General features: G+C 38.3%; 2 protein-coding genes across 2 annotated transcripts; both read left to right on the top strand.

The window, feature by feature from the left end:
* Positions 1-330: 330 nt before the first annotated feature.
* On the top strand, positions 331-10,014 carry LOC139950572 (transmembrane protein 47-like). Its single transcript, XM_071949321.1, has 4 exons — positions 331-662; positions 2,428-2,575; positions 3,518-3,661; positions 4,626-10,014. The coding sequence occupies exons 1-4, from the start codon at positions 543-545 to the stop codon at positions 4,829-4,831; spliced, it is 618 nt and encodes a 205-aa protein (XP_071805422.1). The 5' UTR covers positions 331-542; the 3' UTR covers positions 4,832-10,014.
* A 502-nt stretch (positions 10,015-10,516) lies between these two features.
* On the top strand, positions 10,517-22,501 carry LOC139950791 (protein LZIC-like). The gene is made up of 7 exons (XM_071949601.1): positions 10,517-10,650; positions 12,162-12,332; positions 13,593-13,728; positions 15,051-15,149; positions 16,122-16,217; positions 17,223-17,304; positions 18,681-22,501. The coding sequence occupies exons 2-7, from the start codon at positions 12,232-12,234 to the stop codon at positions 18,737-18,739; spliced, it is 573 nt and encodes a 190-aa protein (XP_071805702.1). The 5' UTR covers positions 10,517-10,650; positions 12,162-12,231; the 3' UTR covers positions 18,740-22,501.
* The last annotated feature ends 1,786 nt before the right edge of the window (positions 22,502-24,287 follow it).

Genomic DNA, 24,287 nt, shown 5'->3' with positions numbered 1-24,287 from the left:
GTGGGTTTTCCTTTGGAATAAATTAAAGGATCTTTGCAGAACACAAGTTTTCAGGCTTGGAAAGTGTGCCGTTTCGAAACTAAGATCAAAACATTTCCTTTGGGGGATGGGATCGTCATAAAAGGGATTTAATTGGTGGGTAGTTCCCACCCTTAAAATATGAACCTCTCCCACTTATCCCCGCCCCCTCCACCGATGTTTACCTTTAAAAGCGCCCTCTATAAAAACCACCACTCCCAATATTAGCTGGTACTCGGCCTGGTGTATCTGCATCTGAATCTCAGGATGTGGAACCAGTGCAGACATACACACGCGGATTATATTGACATGTTTGGCTATGAAAAAAAATTATTCTGAAAGTAAACTTAGCATGACGCTCTTCTAAGGAATTTCAGACACTGGTCGCTGTATTTTAGTCTGCCAGAATAACCGTTTGTCAACTCCTGACATCCGCCTGGTATGCCGTAGAAGGGTCGAATTTTCAACTGAGATAACTTTGGCCATCTTGTCTGGAAAGAATTCGTCTGAAATAAAACGCCAAAATGAATTCGGACGAGACTACCGTCACGTCTACAACTCGAGTGGTTCGCCCGTTCAAAGTCATCGCAATTGTTCTCATTGCAATATGCATTGTGGTCATGATTTTGGTTTTAGGGAACTCGGTAAGTATTGTGCTATTGTAACCACAATATTTGTACCATCATGAACAAAGTTGAGTCATAACAGAAAATCTGCTATAGCCTATTGTCATCTTTTGGGAGAGAATAGAACTTAATTTTAAGAAGAAATAGATTTAGCAAATTCAAGTTTTAACAATGTGAATGTTGAATTTAGGAACTTAAAAAGTAAAAATAAAAGCAAAAGCCAAGGGTGTGTTTTCGGGTAATCGTAAGGTTTTAGAATTTAGGAACTTAAAAAGTAAAAATAAAAGCAAAAGCCAATGGCTTGTTTTGGGGTAATCAATGAAATAATATTTGCTTTAAATTTCAGGCAGAAAAGGGATAACTTTCCGTATGGCGCCACCACTTTTTCACTCATTTTTACAAAAAGGGATAAATCAGTCAGGTAAATTAAGATACTATATTATTTCATATCGAATGAAAAAGTGGTGGCGCCATACGGAAACTTTTCCCAGAAAAGTAATAGGCCTACTTATTTTCAGATAGAAGAAAGCTATGTAATCCCTAAGGCGTTTTCAACCAGCAAAAATATGTTAGTTTCATATCTTCCAGCTTCCCTCAAGTGGGTTGTTGAAATTCTTGACCTGTTAAACAGTAGACCCAGTAACTGGGGCGCTGTACTCCTTTTCAACAATTTTTGACTTTATCTGTCGTACTAGCGCCCCAGGGAATGGCACAGAATTTTAACGAATACCCAGTTTTTCGCGACACCCAGCCACAAAAAATGCCTCAAAATGACAAAAAGACCAAACAAACTAGCTCAAAAGTTCTCAGAAAGGGAATATTGTCTGAAAGAGGGGATTTTTCTGGTCTGAAGTCTGCTGGATGAAGCTGGATGGTTCTGGATGAAGTCTGCTGGTCTGGATTTTTCTGGTCATCGCCCCCCCCCCCCCAAAAAAAAAAAAAGGGAAAAAAAAAAAGGGGGAAAAAAGATGATAAATAAATAAATAAAAATTCTACAGTGACACTGGCAGCACTAAACATTATAAGAAGCAATTTAACCATGCACAAAAATCGTAGGCCTAGATGAAGTACAGCGGTTTTTATTTATTTATCATATTTTTCCCCCTTTTTTTTGGGGGGGGGGGGGCGATGACCAGAAAAATCCCCTCTTTCAGACAATATTCCCTTTCTGAGAACTTTTCACCCCCTTTCTGATAATTTTCCAACAACCCGGCACCGTGTAAGTTACGTTGACCATGATTGAACGCACGTGGGCACTCGCTAGCTGCAGCGCCTGTACCCATCCCCGTGTACAATGTATAGCATTCGCTGCAACGCCTGTAACAAGTGTAGCATTAAACAGCCGTTGATGGACATCCACCCACAACGCGACGCCATGTTTCGTTACCATACACATCCGAAAATCGCAGACTTGTCAATCGCTCCACGATGCGGAGTTAAAAATCATCGATTTGGAGTTTAAAAAATGATCGTGAGTACAATTAAATGCCTGATGTTACATCCTAGACGTATCGAGAATAGAGTAGGCGATTTTTGAGCTAGTTTGTTTGGTCTTTTTGTCATTTTGAGGCATTTTTTGTGGCTGGGTGTCGCGAAAAACTGGGTATTCGTTAAAATTCTGTGCCATTCCCTGGGGCGCTAGTACGACAGATAAAGTCAAAAATTGTTGAAAAGGAGTACAGCGCCCCAGTTACTGGGTCTAGTTAAACAGTTATTTTATTACAAAGAGAAATCAAACAATATTTGTGTAGATTTTTGATTTTGTGTGTTTTCATTTGCCTAGACATGGATCACCGCAACAGGATTTTATCAAGGTCTGTGGCAGGAATGTTACAATGGGAGCCGTGTTCTTGCATCTACAGCCGCTCCAGCAGTTGTTGCCGCAACTCAATCACCCTCTAAGATTGTCTGCCATCCATCACCTTCATCAGGTAAGGATACTTGGTAATAAGCCTAGGCGACTAGTGAAATTTACTTCTCGACTAGGCCTGCCTCAAATAGTCGCGACTTCGACAATAAATCCTATGTTGTCGAAATCACCACCAAAATTATCCTGAACATTGAGATATTACCCAAAATCTTGAGCTGTTTTGTCCTCGCAGGAAAAATAATCTGCTTTGGGAGACTTTGGGACGCTAGGTGGCAGCAGACGTACCAGGTAAATTTCCATTGTTTACGTAGTTCTGAGCGCGCGCAAGTCACCAAGAACAATTAATTTTACCTGGTAAGTCTGCTACCACAAAGCGTCCTAAAAGTCTCCCATGGGAATATACTTTCTTAAAAAGGGTTACTGCAGTAATGCTTCTCAGATTCAACTATTAGGGGATACAAAGTGGCGGCTTTTTCATAACTGCAGTACTTCAGAAGTTTCTCAAAATGCATTATACTATCCAAAGTTGCTGTATGTACTTATCCTTACAGAGTAAGTTTTCATTGCAATTGATTTTCAGAGTCTTGACCAAACGTATACAGACCCTTTAAAGCCATTGAACACTTTCGGTAAACAGTATTGTCCAAGATCCACACTTCGTGTAGGACAACTTATATATAAAATAACAAACCTGTGAAAATTTAGGCTCAATCTGTTTTCGGAGAAGGGAGAAAATAACGGGAAAACCCACCTTTGTTTCCGCACGTTTCGCCGTGTCATGACATGTGTTTAAAATAAATACGTAATTCTCGCTATCGATAATTGGTATTGTTTTAATGTTTTCTCAAAAAGTAAAGCATTTCATGGAATAATATTTCAAGAGAAGTCTTTCACCGTTACCTTCTGTAAACCCTATAAGTTATTTGTAAATCTGTGAACTTTTTTTTTTTCTGTACCGAAAGTGTCCAATGGCTTTAAAACCCTTCAATATCATTTCTTACAGCTTGGATTGCTGCGTGCCAAGCCATGGTCATTCTGGCACTGCTCCTTACCATCGTCAGTTTTGTCTTGGCTGTCGTCGCACTCTGCAAGGGGAAACTCTACGCCAACTTCTACAAACTTGGTGGAATCCTGCTGTTTCTGGCAGGTAAGAAGGAGAGTTTGGATTCCAAGGAAACTTTTAAGTGCCCAGCAGGACTTGAAATTTACACTGGCTTGCATGCCTTGGGGCAGGGCTCGAATTTGGAGGGAAAATCCACAAGACTTGCAGGGGTTGATTTCACAAAGAGTTCAGACTAGTCTTAACTCAAGTTAGGATGAGTGACTCGTCCTAACTTAGGATCTCCTTGGGTGAAATCAACTCAAGGGGTCGATTTCACAAAGATAGCCCTAACTTATGACTCTTTTGGAGTTATTTTAAAAGCTTAAGGCTAGTCCTAAGTTAGAAGGGGTAACTTGTCCTAACTCGAGATCAGACTAGTCTTAACTCTTTGTGAAATCAAACATTTAGCTCAACATTTTCACAGGACCAACATTTATTTTTACGAGACCAGATTCAAAGGAACATGAACAAGCACTAAAAAAAGATCAATCTCATTTATCATGCTACTTCGATACTAAACAGAATTAACATCTAGGATTCATTTCCAATATGTATCCACAGAGTTATTTGTTACATTGCCAGTAGTACTATTATTCGTCAAAGTGAACAACACGATACCACCGGGCTTTTCCTATTGTGATTGAACTGGCCCAACGATAAAAGCACTGGTTTCAGGCCTTTGGTCGTCGAATTTGCAAGAGAATAATGAAAGAAACGCAACTTTGTGTGCTTTCAGATGCATAATAAAAAGCTCTAGGCTTGAAGTCTTTTATTATTTTGATGATAAATTACTGCTTTCCCAAAAACTACATTACTTCAGAGGGAGCTGTTTCTCACAATGTTTAATACTATCAACAGCTCGTCATTGCTTGTTACCAAGTAAGTTTTTGTACTGACAATTATTTTGAGTAATTACCTATAGTGTCCAGTGCCTGTAAATATTATTTTTAATATGTTATTTCACCTAATCTCTTCAATCTCCCTTTTTGTTCTCTTCCCTCATTCCCAGCGGTCTTCATGTTGGTGTCTCTTGCCGTTTTCCCAGCCATGTCGATCAAAGAGCCTGTGGTCATAGGCAGAGAGAACTGGCTCCTTGCCTGGGGCTACGGCCTCGGCTGGGGAGCCTTCCTCCTCCAGGTAGCGGCCGGAATACTCCTGCTCTTTGCGCCCGACAGACAAGAGATTTATTACAGCGAGAAGACGTACTACCAGTGAAATGACAAAGTACAGCGGTGAAAGTATAACCCCAAATATTTTCATGTATTTTTTTTAAAACTCTGCACTAACAGTTTCATGCCAATAGTTTTTAAACAAGTGTTGTGGTTTAAGCCTGGTTCATACTTCCTGGGAATGCGATACAAATTTTGGCGTCACAAATTCGCAACGAAAAATTTGCAACAGCTCTGCGAAATATTCCCTGCAAAAACGGCCATGTGACTTCAGAATTCACTTTGCATTTGCAGGAAGTATGAACCAGGCTTTACTTTGCAAGGAGATTTTACAGCCAATAGCATTAGAAGAGTTCCGTTACTGTTTTGTTTTTGATAGAATGGTTTTATCATAATTGCTGTTTATTTTGTGAATTTCCCGAACTTGCCAAGAGTTTATGAAAAGCTCAGCAGATAATGCTTTTATGATGTGCACTCTCTTTACACCCTTTCCACAGTTTTTCTGGGTGCTCATTTTGGAATTTGTACAGTGATTTGTTCTCGGCGCACTAGATGTGATAATTGGGGTGTCGTGGCCGAGCGGATAAGAGCACCAAACTCAAGCTCTGGTGTTTCTGTTTAGCAGAGTGTGGGTGGGAGTCCCCGTCATGAATTTTTTGTGCTTGAGCAAGACACTTGACCATAAGCTTCTCTCCAATCAGGGGTAAATGGGTACCTGCGAGGGCAGAGATGGTTCTTGTGATTGATTAGCTTAAGGGGAGCTGAGATGGTTTAAGGAATGATGGTTTAAGGAATGATATACACACTATAGAGGTCTTGTTTTAATGCAACAATGCATTATTAAGATCAAGGACACACCTCAACGAAAGAAAACATCACCTACAATTACATTTCAGTTTCACTTCCTTTTTAACCTTATACAAGCCAAAATAAAATGAACAAAATTGTGATTTTCGATGCATGATTTCTATAAATAGAGAATTAATAGTGGTGTGTTGTTTTCAGTTTAGAATGGATACTTCCTGATGCATGTTTAAAGAAAGCTTTAAGCCAAAGATGAGCAGCTTCACTTTAAAGGGTCTATGTAACTTTTGTAGGACAAAAAACACGATGTCCACAGATTTACACTAAACTTACACAGTTTGAAGGTAATGATAGTAGAAAGCTTCCCTGAAAATATTACATGCTGAGGTGCTGTAGTTTTGGGGAAATGAGTAAAACAATGTCATGAAAATAATTTTCGTCTCATGAGACGAAAATTATTTTAATCATTTACAAACGTATTTTCATGACATTGTTTTACTCATTTCTCAAAAACTACATCACCTCAGTAAGTAATATTTGAAGGGAAGCTTTCCACTATCATTATCTTCAAACCCTGTAAGTTTAATGTAAATCTATGGACATTTTGAAAAGGTACCCAAATCCTTTAAAATGTTGCTTTGTTGAAGGTGGCTATGAGCGTTCTCCTTTAACAGTGGTCCACTGACCAAATGTGAATTCTTAAAAACACACAAGGACCAGTCAGAATTCACTCCAAATAGTCCTGCTGGCTAGTTAAGTATTGAAAGGCATCCCTATTTCATTAGCAATAAAATTGACTATTGAAAAAGGTGAAGGACTAATGAAATGACAGGTAAACTGGTCCTGCGGGCCAATCACTAAAAACAATAAGGGCAGCCCTGAATATTAAAAAAAATACCAAACTAGTGAAGTGAACATTCTAAGCTTTTCAGACTTTTTGGTAAATTGTTCCTGAACTATGTTAATCAGGGTACCCTTTATACATAAGAAATAACAGTACTTGCTTTTATTGTTTTAAGTAGTTTGTGAAATTCTCTTTCATTTTTACTAGTAACGATTGTTGATAAGAGCTTGCATGACACTCCTTCTTGTGTTCTTTTTGTTTTATCTAAAATATTTAGTTTACAAATGAATTCTTAACATCAGTCAGAGTCATAGCCACTCATTCAGTGTTTGTTTTGTACCTAGGTTTTAATTCTGGGTTATTTATTTTGTATTCAGGGTTTTGAGAAAAACTTGTGTATTTTTTAGAATGTCTTAATTTTTTAAAATGTTTACAAAATGATGAAGGGATTAGAAATGGTTGTCTTTGTTCCATTTTACTACTTGTTTTCTTTGTTTTATAACTTTTTTGGGAGGAAGAATATGACAAAGTGTGAATTTTAGTCTTTTTTAGTGAACAAAAATGGACAATCCTTTATGTTTCCTTTGCTTAACATTTCAAATTCAACAGGAAGCTTAAGTAGCAAGAGGTTTCTTATGGGAGTGAACAAAATTCAGTTGAAGATATTTTTAAAAAGATGGTGAAAAACAGGTTTCAGAAACATATATTTCTCAAAAAATTCTATAATCCTGTTTTTTCGTTCCAGCAATGTTTTCATAGATTCAGTTTTGAGTAATTAATTAGATGTTTCCTTTTCTTTTTGGACAGTAATTGTGATTGGTATCCATTGAACTTCTTTAAAGTCTGAATTAATGAAGATATTTTAGGCTGTTGTGCACTAAGCAAAAGCTGGTTTTCATACTATATGCTGTACATTTTGAAATAGCTGTCGGAAAGTCTCTGTAAATACTCTGCATTGTAGATAGCGCTATGTACATGTAATGATACAATAGTTTTTTACACAATTATTTTGAGTTTATGTCCACAAATTTTTTTGAAACTTATTTTGTTTTATTTTTAGGGAAAGCCACACACTTTTTTGTTTAAAATTATGAATTATTTGTTGTTTATGTTTGTGGTTTGGAGTCTGCCGTAGTATCAAGGTTGTGTGGTTACCATGTTCTGCTTAGCACCAATTTATGTTTAAAAGTAAGCAAAGAATTCTTAGTTAGTAAGAGTACATGTAGTTGCAAATGCAAGTGTTTCTTAACTAACCGATGATATACGCTAAGCATTTTCTGTTACCATGCTGTTTTTTGATAAGCATATACAATGTAAGCCAAATCATGAAAATGCTGCAGAAAAAGCAAGCAATGCTGTTTTACTTATTTGGCAAACATAGACTTCAGTGCTTTCCAAGTCCTCCTGGGGAAACTTAAAGACTTCCCCCTCCTCCCTGCACAATCTAGAGCAGATAATCTTAAAGGGAGTGGACACTATTGGTAATTACTCAAAATAGTTATTATCATAAAACCTCACTTGGTAACAAGTAATGGGAGAGGTTGAAAGTATAAAACATTGTGAGAAACAGCTCCCTCTGAAGTAACCTTGTTTTCGAGAAAGAGGTAATTTTCCACAAATTTGATCTCAAGACCTCTTGAGATTTAGAATTTGGGGTCTCGAAATCAAGCATCTGAAAGCACACAATTCGTCTGACAAGGTTTTTTTTCTATTCTTCATAGTTATCTCGCAACTCCGACGACCGTATTTTCACAGGTGTGTTATTTTAATAATGTTCAGATACAGCAAGTGAGAAGACTGGTATTTGACAATTACCAACAGTGTCCACTCTCTTTAACCACTAGACCACCGAGCAATGTAGTATTAGGTTGCGTTTGAATAGGTGGCTACTGGCTACGGCTATTGCAAGATCGACGCGTCATCATGCATTTAAGTATAGGGTATCCTTAGTAACACCCTTAGCAACAGTCGTAGCTGTAGCCGCCGATTCGGATATGGCTTTTCATGATTGATACCTGCACGTAAATGTTGATTTGATCAAATTTAACTCAGATTTTAATAAGTTGGTTTTAAAGAGGATTTCATGTATAGTTCAGTAATCGTGTTATGATGTGCCTTACTAAAGATAGAAACCTTTAGCTTACAGCTTGGGGTTGGTTTCAAAACTAACCAAGAATTGAATGAAAAAAGAATTGAGCCATGACTAACTTCATGGCTATTGTTGACTTGGTGAACAGTTTTTATGCATTGATTCAGTACGCAAAAAAAATCAAACAAAAACAGAATACCAGCCAAGTTGTACACAAAAAATGACTGGTACACCGCTTCCTTTTAGCTTTGTGAAATTTCATTTTGCTCTAAAACAAGACTCGTACAGTCACTGCTACAAAGCAACCGACAGTTTTTAAGGTGTGTGTCAAATAATTATGAGCAATTTGGTACAAAAAAAATATGATATGAAAGTTTGATGTGTTGACACATATAAGCCCATGTCTTTAAAAAATATCATGTACGGAAAAAGTGGCTGAAAAGTTAGCTGGTTTCCTTACTTTTCTTGGAGAAAGCTTGATAAATCAAGTCATCATTTTTTGTATGTACTTGTGGAAAAAACTTAGTAATCTAAAAGTATTCAGTACACATTTTAATTCATGTAATGTTTTAACAATTAGAAAGTTTCTATGTTGTTTTCCGACGTGTGGTTTGTTACATTGGCAAGCAGGCCTGATGCTTCTCAGGGCAACAGAGGCTGGTTGCCTCTGGTCATTTTCTTAGTGCTCCTTGAAATATGCCATCGGAAATTTCCAATGGTGCCCTTTACCAAGGAGAAAATGCATGGAGGGGGGCGTGGAGGAAATCACCTTCGTAGTCTCTGTGAAGTATGAGGGCCTTGTCACACGAGGCAACTTTTACGGGCAACTTGGAGTCGACCAACTGCAGTACATGCAAAGGAACACTTTGGGTGCCACATGAGTAATTTTTCAAACAATGTTTTATGATCCCCAAGAATTTATGAGAACATTAAAATGTAAAATGGGCTATTCTCCTCTGTGAGATTGCCTGGAACTGGTTGCCTGCAAATAGACCTTTATCACGGTGCAGTCATCTTGATTTTACTCCATTCCAACTCATTGTAACCAAACTGAGAGTAAATAAAATAATAGATTGGTGCCATGCGCAATGAATGTAAGCATTCATTACTGTTATTGGGAACAGGGAACATGACCAAGATGGTGACGGCGAGATAAAGGTCTATTGCCTTGTATGACATGGTTGAATGGCACTCCTAAGAGCCTTGTTCAAACATTATCAAACATGTATTCTCATTCGTTCAATTTTTAATTACTTTTTCATGAATCAAGAAAAGGTCGATTTTTCACATGTTGTTATTTGTCCAGTGTTGTCATTTTGCTTCATGAAATAAAACTTCAGCATTTTGTTTTTCAAAGTACTGTATAAATAAATGCTCTATAATGGACTGTTAAATAATATTTTTTTAATTACTACTGCTTGGTTGGGTACCTAAAATAATGCGTTATTTATTGTAACAGTACTCTGTAGTAAAATAAATAATGGAAAATAAACCATGGAAATTTTACAACAGAATTAATTTATGAAAGAGTTAATCATTTCTGATTCAAAATAACCACCTTACACATGTGCATGAATGGCCAGTATCTGTTATATACATAAACTTGCTTAATTGGTCATTTGAGTCACTAAAAAAATAGTGAGTAAAACATCAAAAGAAAGGGAGAGAAAAAAGATAGGTTTTCACAATTCAAACATAAGGTTTGTGACTGGTGAGATCAAAACTAATTTCACAACTAGAATTTCAAGCAACACATTTTCAAGGAAAGCTTTCCACAACTTTCGGTTCCACCATCTTTTTACCATACAAAGGAAAAAATTGTATGTATTAAATTTAACAGTTAAGCAGCTAACTGGAAAGAAATTTTATGTAGAGCATACAAAAACACCACAAAACCGCATGTTCATTGATAGTTTTTAAATAATTATTGACAAGTCAGAAAAATCACCAGTTTAATGTCATCTTTCTCAAACTCAAGAGGGCGCCCTAACAGCCTACCACTTTCGCAAGAAGTCGTCTGCGATTGACATTTCATGCTGTCCTTCCTTGTATTAAAATAGGGCGAATAGTACGCGATTTATGACAGAAATTCCGCGACTGAGACTGAACTTCTAGCTGTAGAATAAAGGTGAGGTATATTTGCTGCATATTGTAGTAAACACACTGTTAACTAATTTCACACGGGCCTCTGACCGGCCTTAGCATTTTCTACTTTCTGAGTCCCTAGCTCTGACTCTGATGACTGAGTCCTATACTTTTCTGATGTCTGTTGCCTCACTACCCAGCTGACCATCTCACGCACCGTGACTCATCATCAGCACTCGGTCACTGAATTGGGACTACCTGTCAGTGTCAGTGAAGGAAAACGTTTCCGTATGGCGCCACCACTTTTTCATTCGATATGAAATAATATAGTATCTAATTTACCTCAATGAGATATCCCTTTTTGTAAAAAAAGAGTGAAAAGGTGGTGTTGATCGCCATACGGAAAGTTATCCTCGGTGAATACTCCATGCACTGTGGCACTGTGCCAGTTGCGTTATTAAATAAATCATAGAGCAAGCAGTTTCCTTCCTCCATTAACTGTGTCAGGTGCTTCCTTCTTTTTTGGTGGAAATGCATTCAAACACTTCACAGAAACAAACTTACAAAGAGTGAAATCGATGTAGCTTTGTCAAAACAAAACAAAACACAGTAAAATCTGCCAATCTGTTCATGATCTGTTTTTAGTGGTAATAAAAATGTGGAGATGTTTGTGGCATAATGAGTAAATCTAAGTTCTAGAACTATAATTAAATATTCAAGGCTCAGTGATTGAGATGAGTTGCCAATCTTACAAACTGTGGTCCAGCGACTGCGGGACTTGCAATCACAAGGTTGTGGGTTCGAATCCCCCAGTTAACCACTGATTTCACAATGACTAGAATTTAAATTGTCGACTAGTTCCTGAATCACACGTTCTTGATTTGTGCAACTCATAATCATTGACGATACACCAATGTTTGTATGTATGAGAGAGATTGCCAGCTTGGCGTTTATATTCCCCTGTCCTGTGGGAGTTTGCTGACAAAACAAACCCAGTCATGGCAGTAATTTTCATAGTTGCGATAACGTAACCCTCCTCCCAACAGAAACCCTCTTCCCGACAACGGAGCCTTCGGGAGGAGGGTTACGTTATCGCAACTATTATTTTCATTGACATTATAGTTAACACTTCATCGATGGGATACCACATAAAACCAAACAGTTTCTATAGATAGAGGAAGAATCCCATGGGGAAAAAAACCTGTTTTCCTATCCTATGATTCCATATTCCATGTACTGGGTTACTGACATTGGGCAATGACTAGTTCAGGGGGTCGATTTCACAAAGAGTTAAGACTAGTCCTAACTTAGGACTAGTCCTAGGAGATATTAAAAACGTATGGCTAGTCATTACTCTTTGTGAAATCCAGGGCAGTAGTTGCAATCAACAACGTGTCGTAACCCTCAATTAACTACATGTTTACTAAGACAATGTTTTCACCACAAACCATATATATACAGCTGTATTATATATGGTTTGTGGTGAAAACAGCTGTGCTGTATTTTTGTTTTTACCCAAGTAAGGTGAAATGTTTTGGGTGACTTTTGTTGCAGATCTTTAAAAGTGAGGACTTTAGTTTCTACTAGGCCTACAAGGCGTTTGTGATTTTGGAAATTGTTGAAGATGGCGTCGCGTGGGCGGTCAGAGACGACCAAGCTGAAGCAGAACATGGAAGAGCAACTAGATCGCTTGGTAGCTCAGCTGGCTGATCTTGAAGAAGCGAGGTAGTGATGTTGTGTTGTCAATGAGCTCTTTACTGCTATAGACGATGTGACCTCTGACGTCACTCGAAAACCATAACATGATTCGTGCGCATACCGCCAGGCAAAACCTTTGTGTTTTGGCAGCCGGCTAGAAAGTGTATGCAATCTTACCATGACTACGCAACTCAGTGCCCGGCGAAACATGACGTATATAGTGTTTTGTCAAAAGAGGGCGGTTTGAATGTAAACATAGGTCACATCGTCTATAATTTTTACTGTTATACCACTCACTAGTTATTTGCAGGTTCTGAAATGGTCAAGTAGGCCTGATACTTAACAGGCCTGTATGCCTCGTTTTAGGAAAGGAGAAGGGCAAAGGCATTTTGTCTCTTGCTCCCTTTTTCTTGTGCCCAGAACTCGCTATTCAAATTTGTGCAGAGAGATCATTCTCCGTAAATGGCCCCAAAATGTGGGATAAGCTTCCTGTACAAATTAGAAATGCCAGCTCACTCACCTCATTCAAGACACCTTAAAGCTTACCTGTTCACGCCAGCTTTTTACTAAACCATTCATCTTTTGCTTCTGCGCTAGAAATAAGAGCAAATTTTTGGGACATCAACCTGTTGTTCCTAGGTAGGCCTACTAGAATTGGTAGTGCATGTAATAGAACCCAAAAACTCTTATCAAGGAAGAGTAGTGGTTAACCCCATTGTTTCTGGTTCACATAGCAAGCACCCTTGTTTACTGGTTTCCCGTGGCTTAAGAGCTATATAATGATTAAGTTCATTTATAGTAGTAATAATAATTTGGGGGGCTAATCATCCTTACTCGCAGCCAAAAGCTGAATTGCGAAAGGACGCGGCTACAATGTGTTCGAGAAGCAGGCATGCAAGGGCGCCTTTGGTTGGCTGCCAGCCACATCAACCCATTATGACCACGGAGCACAGCCAAGATCGAAAGTGTTTGATTTTTCCCGAGGGAGGAAAACCTGATGGTCTGGAAAACCCTCGTGGCACAGCAGAGAACCAACGCACAACTCAACTCACATATGGCCCTGGCCGGGAATTGAACAGGGGTCACCTTGGGGAGAAGCGAGCACAAGCCAACCAATCATGCTACCCAAGGATGCTTCATTTCTTGGTTGCATTACCAGAAACATGTAACAAAAATAATATGAACTCTTTGTGATGAGGTGGTTCTATAAACTACTTTTGATTGATTGATTGATTGATTGATTGATTGATTGATTAATGTCGGTTTGACTTTTGTTTCTTCTCTCAGGGAAGACATGGATGACGACGAGTACGAAGAAACAAAGCAAGACACGTTAGAACAGCTACAAGACTTCAAGGAGTCCCTCACTAAAATGATGGCCGGAAACATGACGCTGGTCGATGAGCTCAATGGAATGCAGATTGTGAGGATCATTGTATTTTAGCCTTTTATTTACCCTTCGGGGCCATTCAGGATAGCCAATGTTTACTTAAAATTATTTAAAAATACACATAATATGCAACTGAAGAAGAAGCGAAAAAAATACCCTGCTGCTAACACTGCGTACATTCTCCTGAAGACTATCAGACAGGGATGAGATCGTTCAGACTTTTGTCTGAATTCAGACTTTTTATGTCGGCCTGGTGAAGAAAATTAGACAATATTTTTTTTCCACAAATGAAGAAATCCTGCTCATTGGTCTACTTCTCTAGTGCTTTGGATACTGTTTCCCAAAGCTCCTTGGAATCTACATGTATATCCACAGGGGTTACCAAAAGGTTAAAATGCCATCATTCCAACATACCTTTGAATTTGTATCCAAGTTTCAGACTTTTTCGTTGGTAATGACTCTCACCCCTGATCAGAGCATACTGATCGAAACGTTGAGTTCTTTTCAGAACCAACACTACTCAAGAGAGATTTAAACAAGGTTCACCGCAAACCTCACCTAAGAATGTAGTCACCTGTTGAAGTCTGGACTGTTCCATTTCACCATGTACATTCTCCTGAAGACTATCAGAGCATACTGATCGAAACGTTGAGTTGTCAACCACCGGTTCTTTTCAGAACCAACACTACTCAAGAGAGATTTAAACAAGGTTCACCGCAAACCTCACCAAAGAATGTAGTCACCTGTTGAAGTCTGGACTGTTCCATTCCACCATGTCGTAGAGAGAGTAACTTTCAAAGTTTTGGTAACTGTGTTTAAATGTCTCCTAGGAATAGCACCGGGCTACTTATCATCTTCTTGCCTTGCTCTCTACCAACCGCCACGCTCAAGCTTGCGACACCACACGCCTAACTGAACACTCAAACCATCGGAACACTCTCATCTACTCACAACCGGACTTACACCTGTGTTGCTCCCCAAATGTGGAACATCCTCCCAGTATTCATTAGAAATTGTAACTCTTTGCCAATGTTCAAAAATCTCTTAAAACTAATCTGTATCTAGTAGTTCCATTGGTTTGCTCACTTTATAGACCGATCCGGGCGCGCACCGGGTGCGCAAGTGTTGAGCACCGTGCGCCATTTGCTGCGGTGTCTTCAGTGCATAGATTGTGCACAAAAAGACACCGCAATTGTTAGTTTTTTCAATAGAGGGCGCTACCAATTTTGTTTCGTCGGATTGGTCTATAGCACTTTTATCTTGTCGAAAAGGTGCTTTTTAAATGGTCGGATGTTGTATGTGTTGTATTCAGCTATTTTACTCTAAGCGTTCAATATTTCTATGTTTTGTTCCAGGCAATCCAAGCAGCAATCAGTCAGGCCTTCAAGACCCCTGAGGTGATCCGAATGTTTGCCAAGAAGCAACCAGGACAGCTGAGACAGAGATTAGCTGAGGTTTGTCTTAAAAACAATGACTTCTTTCATTACATCATGGTGTATACCTTCCCATCAAGACCAGGGTTCTCCCTGTGCATTATTAAACATATCGACATGTAGCCTGAACATCTGACGTCACACTTCGAGGCTCGTAAATAACGCCAGAGACCGGCTTCAAAACCAGCCAAAACCGGCGTGTGTTTTGACCTTTGACCCATACATTTCAGATATAGATACGCAGTCCAATTCTATTGCGGACGTGACAGGAATAACTGTTTAGGCATCTATGTAAAGCTCATGTCACTGTGCACGTTTATCCAATATCATTGTATCTAATGGAATCACTGGATAAAGACAGGGGCCCAGTCTAATCGACATGTTGATACATGCGAATGGGAGACTTTTAGGGACACAAGGTGGCAGCAGACTGATGACCTTGGCCCAATTTCATAGAGCTGCTTAAGCAGAAAATATTGCTTAGCAACATTCTGCTTAGCAGCATTGAGCAGTATACCAGCCACCAATTGTACATGTGACATTGCAGTTTGGCTGGTAATCTTATTCTGGTAAGCATACCTGTGTTGTGCTTAGCTCCTTTTTGTGCCTATAAGCAGCTCTATGAAATTGGGCCTTTTGCGCATGCTCAGAACTACGTAAACAATGGAATACCCAGTAAGTCTGCTGCCACCTTGCTTTTCAAAGTCTCACATTGATCAATTGACTCTGTGCACAAAGCCCAGTGCACTTACACGCACCTATCCTGTCAACCAAAATGTATGCATAGGTATTGCCTCCCCAAATTTTGAACATGGTAGATGTGCATTGTTGCGGGGCGGTGTTTGCAAGGGATCATTAGAAATACTTAGAAAAGAATTTAATTTGTTTTTACCCTTACACCAATAAGTGTTAAGCACTGTATACTCAGTACTTTCTCGAGTTCTGGGAAATTTATTGTTATTGATGATCCGGCGTTGCTTTTTTTCCGGTCAGGTGGAGAGAGACGGTAAAGTACAGAAGCTATCGCAAGACAGCTACACACAACAGAAAGTAGAGATTCTATCAGCACTAAGGAAGCTAGGAGAGAAGGTAGGACCCTAAAGCCCAGTTCATACTGCAAATACGGAGCAAATTTTTACCTCACATGGCTGTTTTCGCAGTGAATGATGCAGGAGTTGAGCACAGTTCAACTGTTCGAATTAGTCTTGGCGAATTGGTTAAAATTCGTATCGCATTCGCATTCGCAGGAAGTACACGTATGTACCGGGCTTAACTCATATGATTGCCAACTGATCAGGGCTCAAATTTGGGAGAAAAACTCCACAAGACTTGTAGCTCAACATTTTTACTGAACTAGAAATTTGTGGACAAGACCAGAATCAAAATGAGAATAAAACTTCCCTAGTCCTGATACAGTTTATACATGCATTTAACTGTTTCAGCAGTCTAATCTTCAAATGAACTGTAACAAAGACATTATAGCTGATTCATATAACCGAAAGATAGTATGTAAAAAAAACAATTATGCAAAGGATTCCCGCCGTTTCGATCTCCAGTTTGGGCATCCTAGTTGCATTTCTAAGGGATCTGGTTATGAGAAGTCCAATATCGATCAATAATTGTGCTGCAATCAAGCTAAATGAGTTGTTTGTCGGAAATATCACTGTGCAGAAACAAGACAAAACAGGCCTACGAGGTGACATTTTCAAAAATATATATTATGGTTAATTTTAAAGCCAAAATATATCAAATTTTGTATGGCAACTTCCTTCCTGATAAATAACATAAAAAAGGTTAAAATGATCATTGGAAGAAAATGTGCAATGTATGTTCAATAAACCTTAAACTCGACCTAAAAAACATTTTTCTCAATTTCCATCTCTCGTATCTCTTGGTGTTTCTACTGTCACAACTTTTGAACCAAACAATGTATCATCATTTGAATTTAACCAAAATAGAAAGTTACCTGGTTCGACAAACAGCTCATTTTTGCTTGTTTGCGTCACAATTGGTAGCAGATCCCTCCTCATTACTGAACAATACCAAGTCTTTCCTTTAGGTTCTCAATGATTGATTATTGACTTCTTTACACAGTTGACACCACAAGAAGTTGAGTTTCTTGCCACCAACTCCAGTCAAGCCCTCAATGAATTTGAAAAAGTCACGGGGAGTATTGGTAAGAATTTATTTCTCTTTTTGAACCTTGTATAAACAGATTTAGATTACATATTTGGTCAGGTTTATGGTAACACCATGTGTATCTATTTGCTAGGTAGATTATGTTCTTTTGAGAACTTGTCTTGCTTTATATTCTACTAACGCAGAGTAGATTTTCAGAATTCAGGAGACTTCTCAGTTACTACTACCTGACGATGACTAGAGCAAGCCAGTCGAAGTGTTGAGACATATTAGTACTCACTCGGCGGTAGTGAAGTGAATAACAAGAAGTGCCCTCGATAATAATAATAATGATAATTGTGGCTTCTTATAAAGCGCACATGTCCGTCACCCAGTGACGCTCCTGGCGCTGTAACAGTATTTCCTGCCAGATTGTGGGACTACGTTTGAATTATGAGACCTAATTCTGATAGCAATGTAATGCTTTACAAGATGCTGTGGCGCATATTGCTGCCGATCGGTACAGGAACACCGGGGCGAACCCCTTCTCTTTTCGATAAGTGCACTGGGTTCTTTTACATGCGTTTGCACAACACATGGGACCAACAGCTTTACGTCCCATCTGAAGGACGAAGCAATGGTTAAGTTTCTTGCTTAAGGACACAAGTGTCACGGCTTGGGATTCGAACCCACACTCTGCTGATCAGAAACACCAGAGTTTGAACTCGGTGCTCTTAACCGCTCGGCCACGACACTTCCACAAAATCAATCCACTAAAGGTGTTCTTTGTTTGAAAGCAATCCGTGCTCTAATGTTACGTCTTGGTGTAAGGTTTTTAACAGTGTGTCCGACCAAAAGCTCCCAGACACCCTTCTGGGTTAATCTATGTCTTGGTGTCCATTGTCTTTAGTATAGTATGGTCCCTGTCATGTTAAAGCCAGTGGACACTTTCGGTAAACAGTATTGTCCAAGGCCCACATTTCGTGTATCACAACTTGTATATAAAATAACAAACCTGTGAAAATTTAGGCTCAATCGTTCATCGGAGTCGGGAGAAAATAACAGGAAAACCCATCTCTGTTTTCGCGCATTTCGCCGTGTCATGGCATGTGTTTACTATAAATCCGTAATTCTCGTTGTCGAGAATTGATAATTGTTTTAATGTTTTCTCAAAAAGTAAAGCATTTCATGGAATGATATTTCAAGAGAAGTCTGTAAACCCTGTAAGTTATTTGTAAATCTGTTAACTTTTTTTTTTCTGTTCCGAAAGTGTATAATGGCTTTAAAGCGAGATACACCATTTTGACATTCTAAAAAAGAATTGAGAACTGATCTTGTGAACCAACACCGAAACAGCAATATTTTGTACAATCAATTATGATATGGATAGAATTCCTGATTTTCATCAAATGTCTTCGTTGTTTTTCACCCTAGGTTCAGGGGATAAGCTTTTAGAAGTTGCTGGTTCTCAAGTTCAACAAGCAAGCAAGTGATTAAGTGGTCCTCTAAGCTTTAACCACCACCATCGTCTGGCACCAAGGAGAATACGGCCAACATCCTGCCTGGACTACTGCTAACTTATTATGGCAACCTGACTGTTTTGGACCTGAGCCTCGAAATGAAGTCAGTTTAGAAAATGGCTGCTGTATTATGGCCGCGATGTTTGCCTTGCCCTTTTAACTCGCTACCTTCAGTGGCTATCTTTCTCTTTATTTATCACTGCCTTTACTGAAAAGTTTTGAAAACTCTGATACAAAAAAAATAGCACAAATGAAACATCAGGGCTAGGTAGCTCAGTTGGTAGATCACGGCACAATAATCTGGAGATTACGGGTTTAAGTCCCGCTCTAGTTAAACAAATCTTTATTCAACCCAAAATTAAACTTGAATGATTTGTATGATTCTTGGCCTCTTTTAAATCCAGCAAACCAGTATTAGGTGTCTAGGTTTGATTGATGCAAAGATGATTCAAGTAAGGTTTTCTGTTTCATTCATTTCTCTTTTTTTTCCCTCTTTCTCATTCTTTCTCTTGCCTGGATGGAGCCATTGAAGCTTCATCTCCTCAAAGAAACTAACAATAATTAGCTTTAAATAACAGAGCGTCTGAAAAGTCAGAACTTTAATAAGAGTGTTTTAATTGGCCCTTTTGAGATTTTATGGTAAACACCATAGGAGTGCACTGTCTTATTGGGGGTTTTGGGGGTTTATACACAGACAAAATTACCAAATAGTGCCCTTGTAATGTGTCAACTTTAGGAATGTTCTTATTAGCCATTGTGAGATATGGTGCACTGTTTTATTTTGTGTGTATACAGACAAATTTACCAAAACCAACTACATGCAGTGCCATAGTAATGTGTCAACTTCAGGAATGTTGTAGTTGGCCTTTTTAGATATGGCGAACACCTTAGGAGCACACTGTTTTATTTTGGGTGTATACAGACAAAATTACCCAAACCAAATATTGCCCTAGTCCGTAGTATCTCTCAACATGGACTTTTCCATTGAAAAAAAATGTGTGCAATGGATTAATGTTTTTTTTTCACATGACTTTGGGACATCCATGGCTTTACTAAAAGAAATTTCTAAGAAAAAAACTAACGTTTAATTTTTGAAGTATTATTTTTTGTGTGTTTGCAATAATTTAAGTGGAAGGGATACAACTTTTTGTGTGTAATTCATTACAGTACTGACATTGTTTGCTTTATGTAGATTTTGGTGCTTGTTTTACAGTCATTCCGGTGCTTTATTTTTGTCCCATAGAAATAGAGAACTATGTTTGTAGTAAGTCTATGCCATAGAGTTGTATATAAGAACTAGAGGGCGCACGAGTGATGCTTCGTGTACAAACGCCACGGGACCGCAAGATGACAAGCGCGCCATTCTGCACGCGCGTTGAATATGAAATACACGTTTGAGTTTTTTTTTTATTGAACGCTCACGCGATGCTGTTTGTCAACTTACAAAATGGCCGCACAAACACACGCTGTGAGATGCCAGTTTTGTCAACTTAGAAAATGGCCGCCTGCGCGCATGCCAGAGCGCGTAGATAGGCTAGTGCGCCCTCTAGTTTTTATATATAACTCTATGGTCTATGCATAGCTTTGAGGCAATCTTTGCTGACGTTACACTTTTTGAGATTTGGTGAACATTGGTCGTCACACCTAAGTCAGATAGCAGCCTTGCCCGCCGGCCAGATGTATGTTTGACGTTGCATCCGAAATCACACGGACGGAAATTCAGAGTAAACACACAAAGGTGTACACGCACACACAACTCTGGATTGCAGTTCACTGTGTGGACATTCCTTTAAAATTCTATTCTTTAAAGCCATTGGACACTTTCGGTACAAAAAAAAAAGAAGACTTCTCTTGAAATATTATTCCATGAAATGCTTTACTTTTTGAGAAAACATTCAAACAATATCAATTCTCGATATCCAGAATTAAGGATTTATTTTAAACACATGTCATGACACGGCGAAATGCGCGGAAACAAGGGTGGGTTTTCCTGTTATTTTCTCCCGACTCCGATGACTGATTGAGCCTAAATTTTCACAGGTTTGTTATTTTATATAATTGTGATACACGAAGTGTGGGCCTTGGACATTACTGTTTACCGAAAGTGTCCAACACTGTAGACATGTGTAAGCCCACACAGTGTTTCAAGTCCCTATTTATGTTGACTTGTTCTCAGGTCCACACTTCTTTTGAGTCCGGCAGTGCCTGTCTTTATCATTGCGAATAAAGCCAGGGGACTATGTCTAGTGTGGATACTATAGACCTTTATCACGCTGTCACCATCTTGGTCATGTACCTTGTTTCCATAACAGTAATCTAATGCTAACATTCATCGGCAAACATGGCACCAGACTATTATTTCGTCCAGCCTCAGTTTGGTTACAGTGAGTTGGAATGGAGTAAAACCAAGATGGCCACACTGTGATAAAGGTCTATTAACAGTGCGCTCATTGGTTTGGGTGTAAACAGAACAAATGTACCAAAATTTAGTATGTTGTTGTTTACCATATCTCAAAAAGTTATGAGGCAAATTTGAGTCATTGGTTGATCTGGTAAATATTGCCCTTCATAATGAAGCCTTTTTGAGATATGGCGGACACAATGCTACAACACTGTAAAGTTGTGGTAAATTTGTGCGTATTGACCATAAAAATAGAACGTATGTTATTTAGTGAAGTGCGCATTTATGCGACGCTGCGTTTACACGTAAACCTAATGACCACCAACATGGTGAGCGTGGCATCAGTCACGGCGTGTGACCCGCGCGTATCACGTCCGCCATACCTCAAAAAGGCTTATAGCTGTTGACATAGAGGGCGTGCTTGGCAGACTGAAGACAAAAATGGGGCTAGCATTCTCTATCTATTTAATTCTTTGGGGTTATTTACAAATTTCTGGTACAAGAATAAAAAGGATTTTTGGAATCCCTTTTCTTTTCATAATTTCCTGATTAATTAATTACTAAATTAAACTCAGAAATGTTATACGGATTAAAATCATCAGTGTGGCAAACTAGTTGTTTGCTGATTGTTAAAAGATAATAATATAATATTTTTTATAGGAAAATTAACTTGTAAACTTTTAAATACTTGAGTGTATTGTATATTTAGAGGTTGCTAAAAAAATACTTGTGGTTGCTGTCATTAGGAAAGGTTTAATTTTAGTGGCTATGTTCTGGCCATTTCCTTAAGAAACAAACCTATTAGACTCTTATTGGCAGTAATGTGTTCATACATTGGCTTGTCAAAACTTTTCTGTTTCCTCTATCCCATTGAAATACATATGGAAACAGTTACAACTTGTTTTGTCTGTTGAAAAAGTTTCATTTAAATAAGTTACATTTAAATTGAGAATTTAATGTGAAAATAAACAGCTGAACGAAAAAAGGAAAACAAAAGACTAAGTAATCTCCATAAAATAGTTAAATGTGTGTAAATCGTGTCTGCGGAAAGTTCATGCGCCGTGGGAAAAGAGCGCTGTTTTGTAAAGATGTGACGTCACGGTCTGTCTCATGTATACTTTGTGTGAAAGTTTAAGCCAATCAATAGTGGCGATTTGAGATGATCAAGTCTAACACTGATAGCGCCCTCTGTCGGCATTACTCCCAATCTTTCCACACTGCGTCACGTCGTAGCAAACCATGCGTCTTGTTTTTTCAAATCACGAAGCAATCAACATCAGTTGTTTGCAAAAATCCCCCTGGGATATGCGCCTTTCCCGAACCCAATTAACTCAAACTTCTTTGATTGTGTTTTAACGTAAAATTAACTTCAAAATGTTCAATTTGTGGCAATTTTCCTTTTTGCTGGCAAGCTGCTGGCCGTTCAGACAAACATTGGTTGCTAAATTCTATCGGTTGCCGCCTAAGACCACACGTGAATGTTTTGAGATGTCAGTTCTTGTTGGTGGTTGGTGTGTATAAAGATCTCTACCTGGAAAACGTAAACACATTCTGTTGTGCCTTTTTTGTAAGAAGAAGCAAAAAGACCGCGGCTCGCCTGTTTGTGTCGAATGAAACTTGTATCTTTTAATTATTTCTCAATTCAAGGACTAATTGAACAGAAAGCCTCTTGAAGCCTCTAGGATTTTAATAATAATCATAAGTGGAAAGTATTCATTCATCCAAATATTACCGATAAATAAAGACGCTTTCTTAAACCTGAACTGCGAAAAATGTCATCAAAAAAGTAGTGTTATTTGGGAACGGTATCGTTGTATCGTAAGTTATTTTTCATTTTATGAATGGAAAAGGCAAACTACAACATTCTTAATTTTACGCAAATGAAAAACAATAAACTTAAACAGAAAAAAATTGTCGAGAGGTATACGTTTGAAACAACCTTTGGGTTGGTGAAAAGCCTACATAAAGCGTTTATGGAGGATTGTGAGAAACATTTAACTTCGAAGCTGCGTGGTTCTGTGAAAGGATAAAAGTTTTTTATGCTCCATCCAAAAGTTTGAATTTCACAGATTGTGTTTTCCTATTATAAAGGATTATTTCTTCCTGCATGGACATCGCTCCGGCCGGTTTTTTGGCAATATCTAAAAAACTCGACCACCTTTTGAAACTATGTGACATCTTCATTTATATAGGATTAAAACGGTTCCAAACTCCAAATGTATAAATTGCCTTAAAGTTGTTCATTCAAAATACCGCTGGATATGTTATGAAAGATGTAAATTACACCCATTAACATAATTCCGAATAGATTGAGTTGACAACCCAATTGTGTGTAGCAGTCACACGCTTGGTTGCATTTGGGGTGCCTCATTAGCGCGTATTACACAGTTCAAGGTTGCCGGGCAATTGAACAACGGTTCGTTGAGTCGGCCTCCGGAATCGTCACAATAGATAATAACTTAATGTGTAAATAAGTTTAAATCACGGCACGGGTAACACCCAAAACCACTCTTTAAAAAGGGACACTTGAAAACATTGTCATTAGAACTATAACAACTCGAAAAAAAGCCATTAAAATACATTGAGAAAAAAAACCCCCAAACCATACAAAACAAAAACATGTTTTTAAACTTGAACAATCATTAAAAAAAAAAACTTACAATAAGTAATAATGGTTATATAAACTTAACAAAGCATTAAAGAACACTACAAAAATATTGGTAATTACAGACACTTTGAAAAACATTAATAATGTTATTTTGATTTATATAAAAAAAAATAGACGCGAACAATTAAGTTTTAAAAAACATAATCATTTAAAGCGAAGCCAATTGACGACTTAGAAACGAAATCAAGGGATGTGGTATATATCCGCAGGTTTAAATGTTTCATTCTTATATTTATATTCCGGAAACCTTGCTTTTTGTTAAATCGGCTAGCAGAAACGTCACCTTGGTGACGACAGGTGAAGACAAATTTGACATATTATATTTTGTCAAAAAAAAAGTGCGTAAATAATGCATGAAAATTATTTTATCGAAATTACAAATTAACTACGACACCGACCGAAAACAATTTCATTTTTTATAAAATCTCTTTGAAGGAAAGTGCCGATACGCC

Source organism: Asterias amurensis, chromosome 18 (genome assembly GCF_032118995.1).
Source record: "Asterias amurensis chromosome 18, ASM3211899v1".
In the NCBI taxonomy this organism is placed as follows: domain Eukaryota; kingdom Metazoa; phylum Echinodermata; class Asteroidea; order Forcipulatida; family Asteriidae; genus Asterias; species Asterias amurensis.
This window is presented reverse-complemented; position numbering and strand designations above follow the sequence as displayed.

What these genes read in the sequence shown, in the direction of transcription:
- LOC139950572 (XM_071949321.1), top strand. Translation starts at nt 543, where the DNA reads ATGAATTCGGACGAGACTACCGTCACGTCTACAACTCGAGTGGTTCGC. An exon ending in CCATCCATCACCTTCATCAG is followed by an intron (nt 2,576 to 3,517) that starts GTAAGGATACTT and finishes CATTTCTTACAG; the next exon opens with CTTGGATTGCTGCGTGCCAA. An exon ending in AATCCTGCTGTTTCTGGCAG is followed by an intron (nt 3,662 to 4,625) that starts GTAAGAAGGAGA and finishes CCTCATTCCCAG; the next exon opens with CGGTCTTCATGTTGGTGTCT.
- LOC139950791 (XM_071949601.1), top strand. Translation starts at nt 12,232, where the DNA reads ATGGCGTCGCGTGGGCGGTCAGAGACGACCAAGCTGAAGCAGAACATG. An exon ending in GCTGATCTTGAAGAAGCGAG is followed by an intron (nt 12,333 to 13,592) that starts GTAGTGATGTTG and finishes TTCTTCTCTCAG; the next exon opens with GGAAGACATGGATGACGACG. An exon ending in TGAGACAGAGATTAGCTGAG is followed by an intron (nt 15,150 to 16,121) that starts GTTTGTCTTAAA and finishes TTTTCCGGTCAG; the next exon opens with GTGGAGAGAGACGGTAAAGT.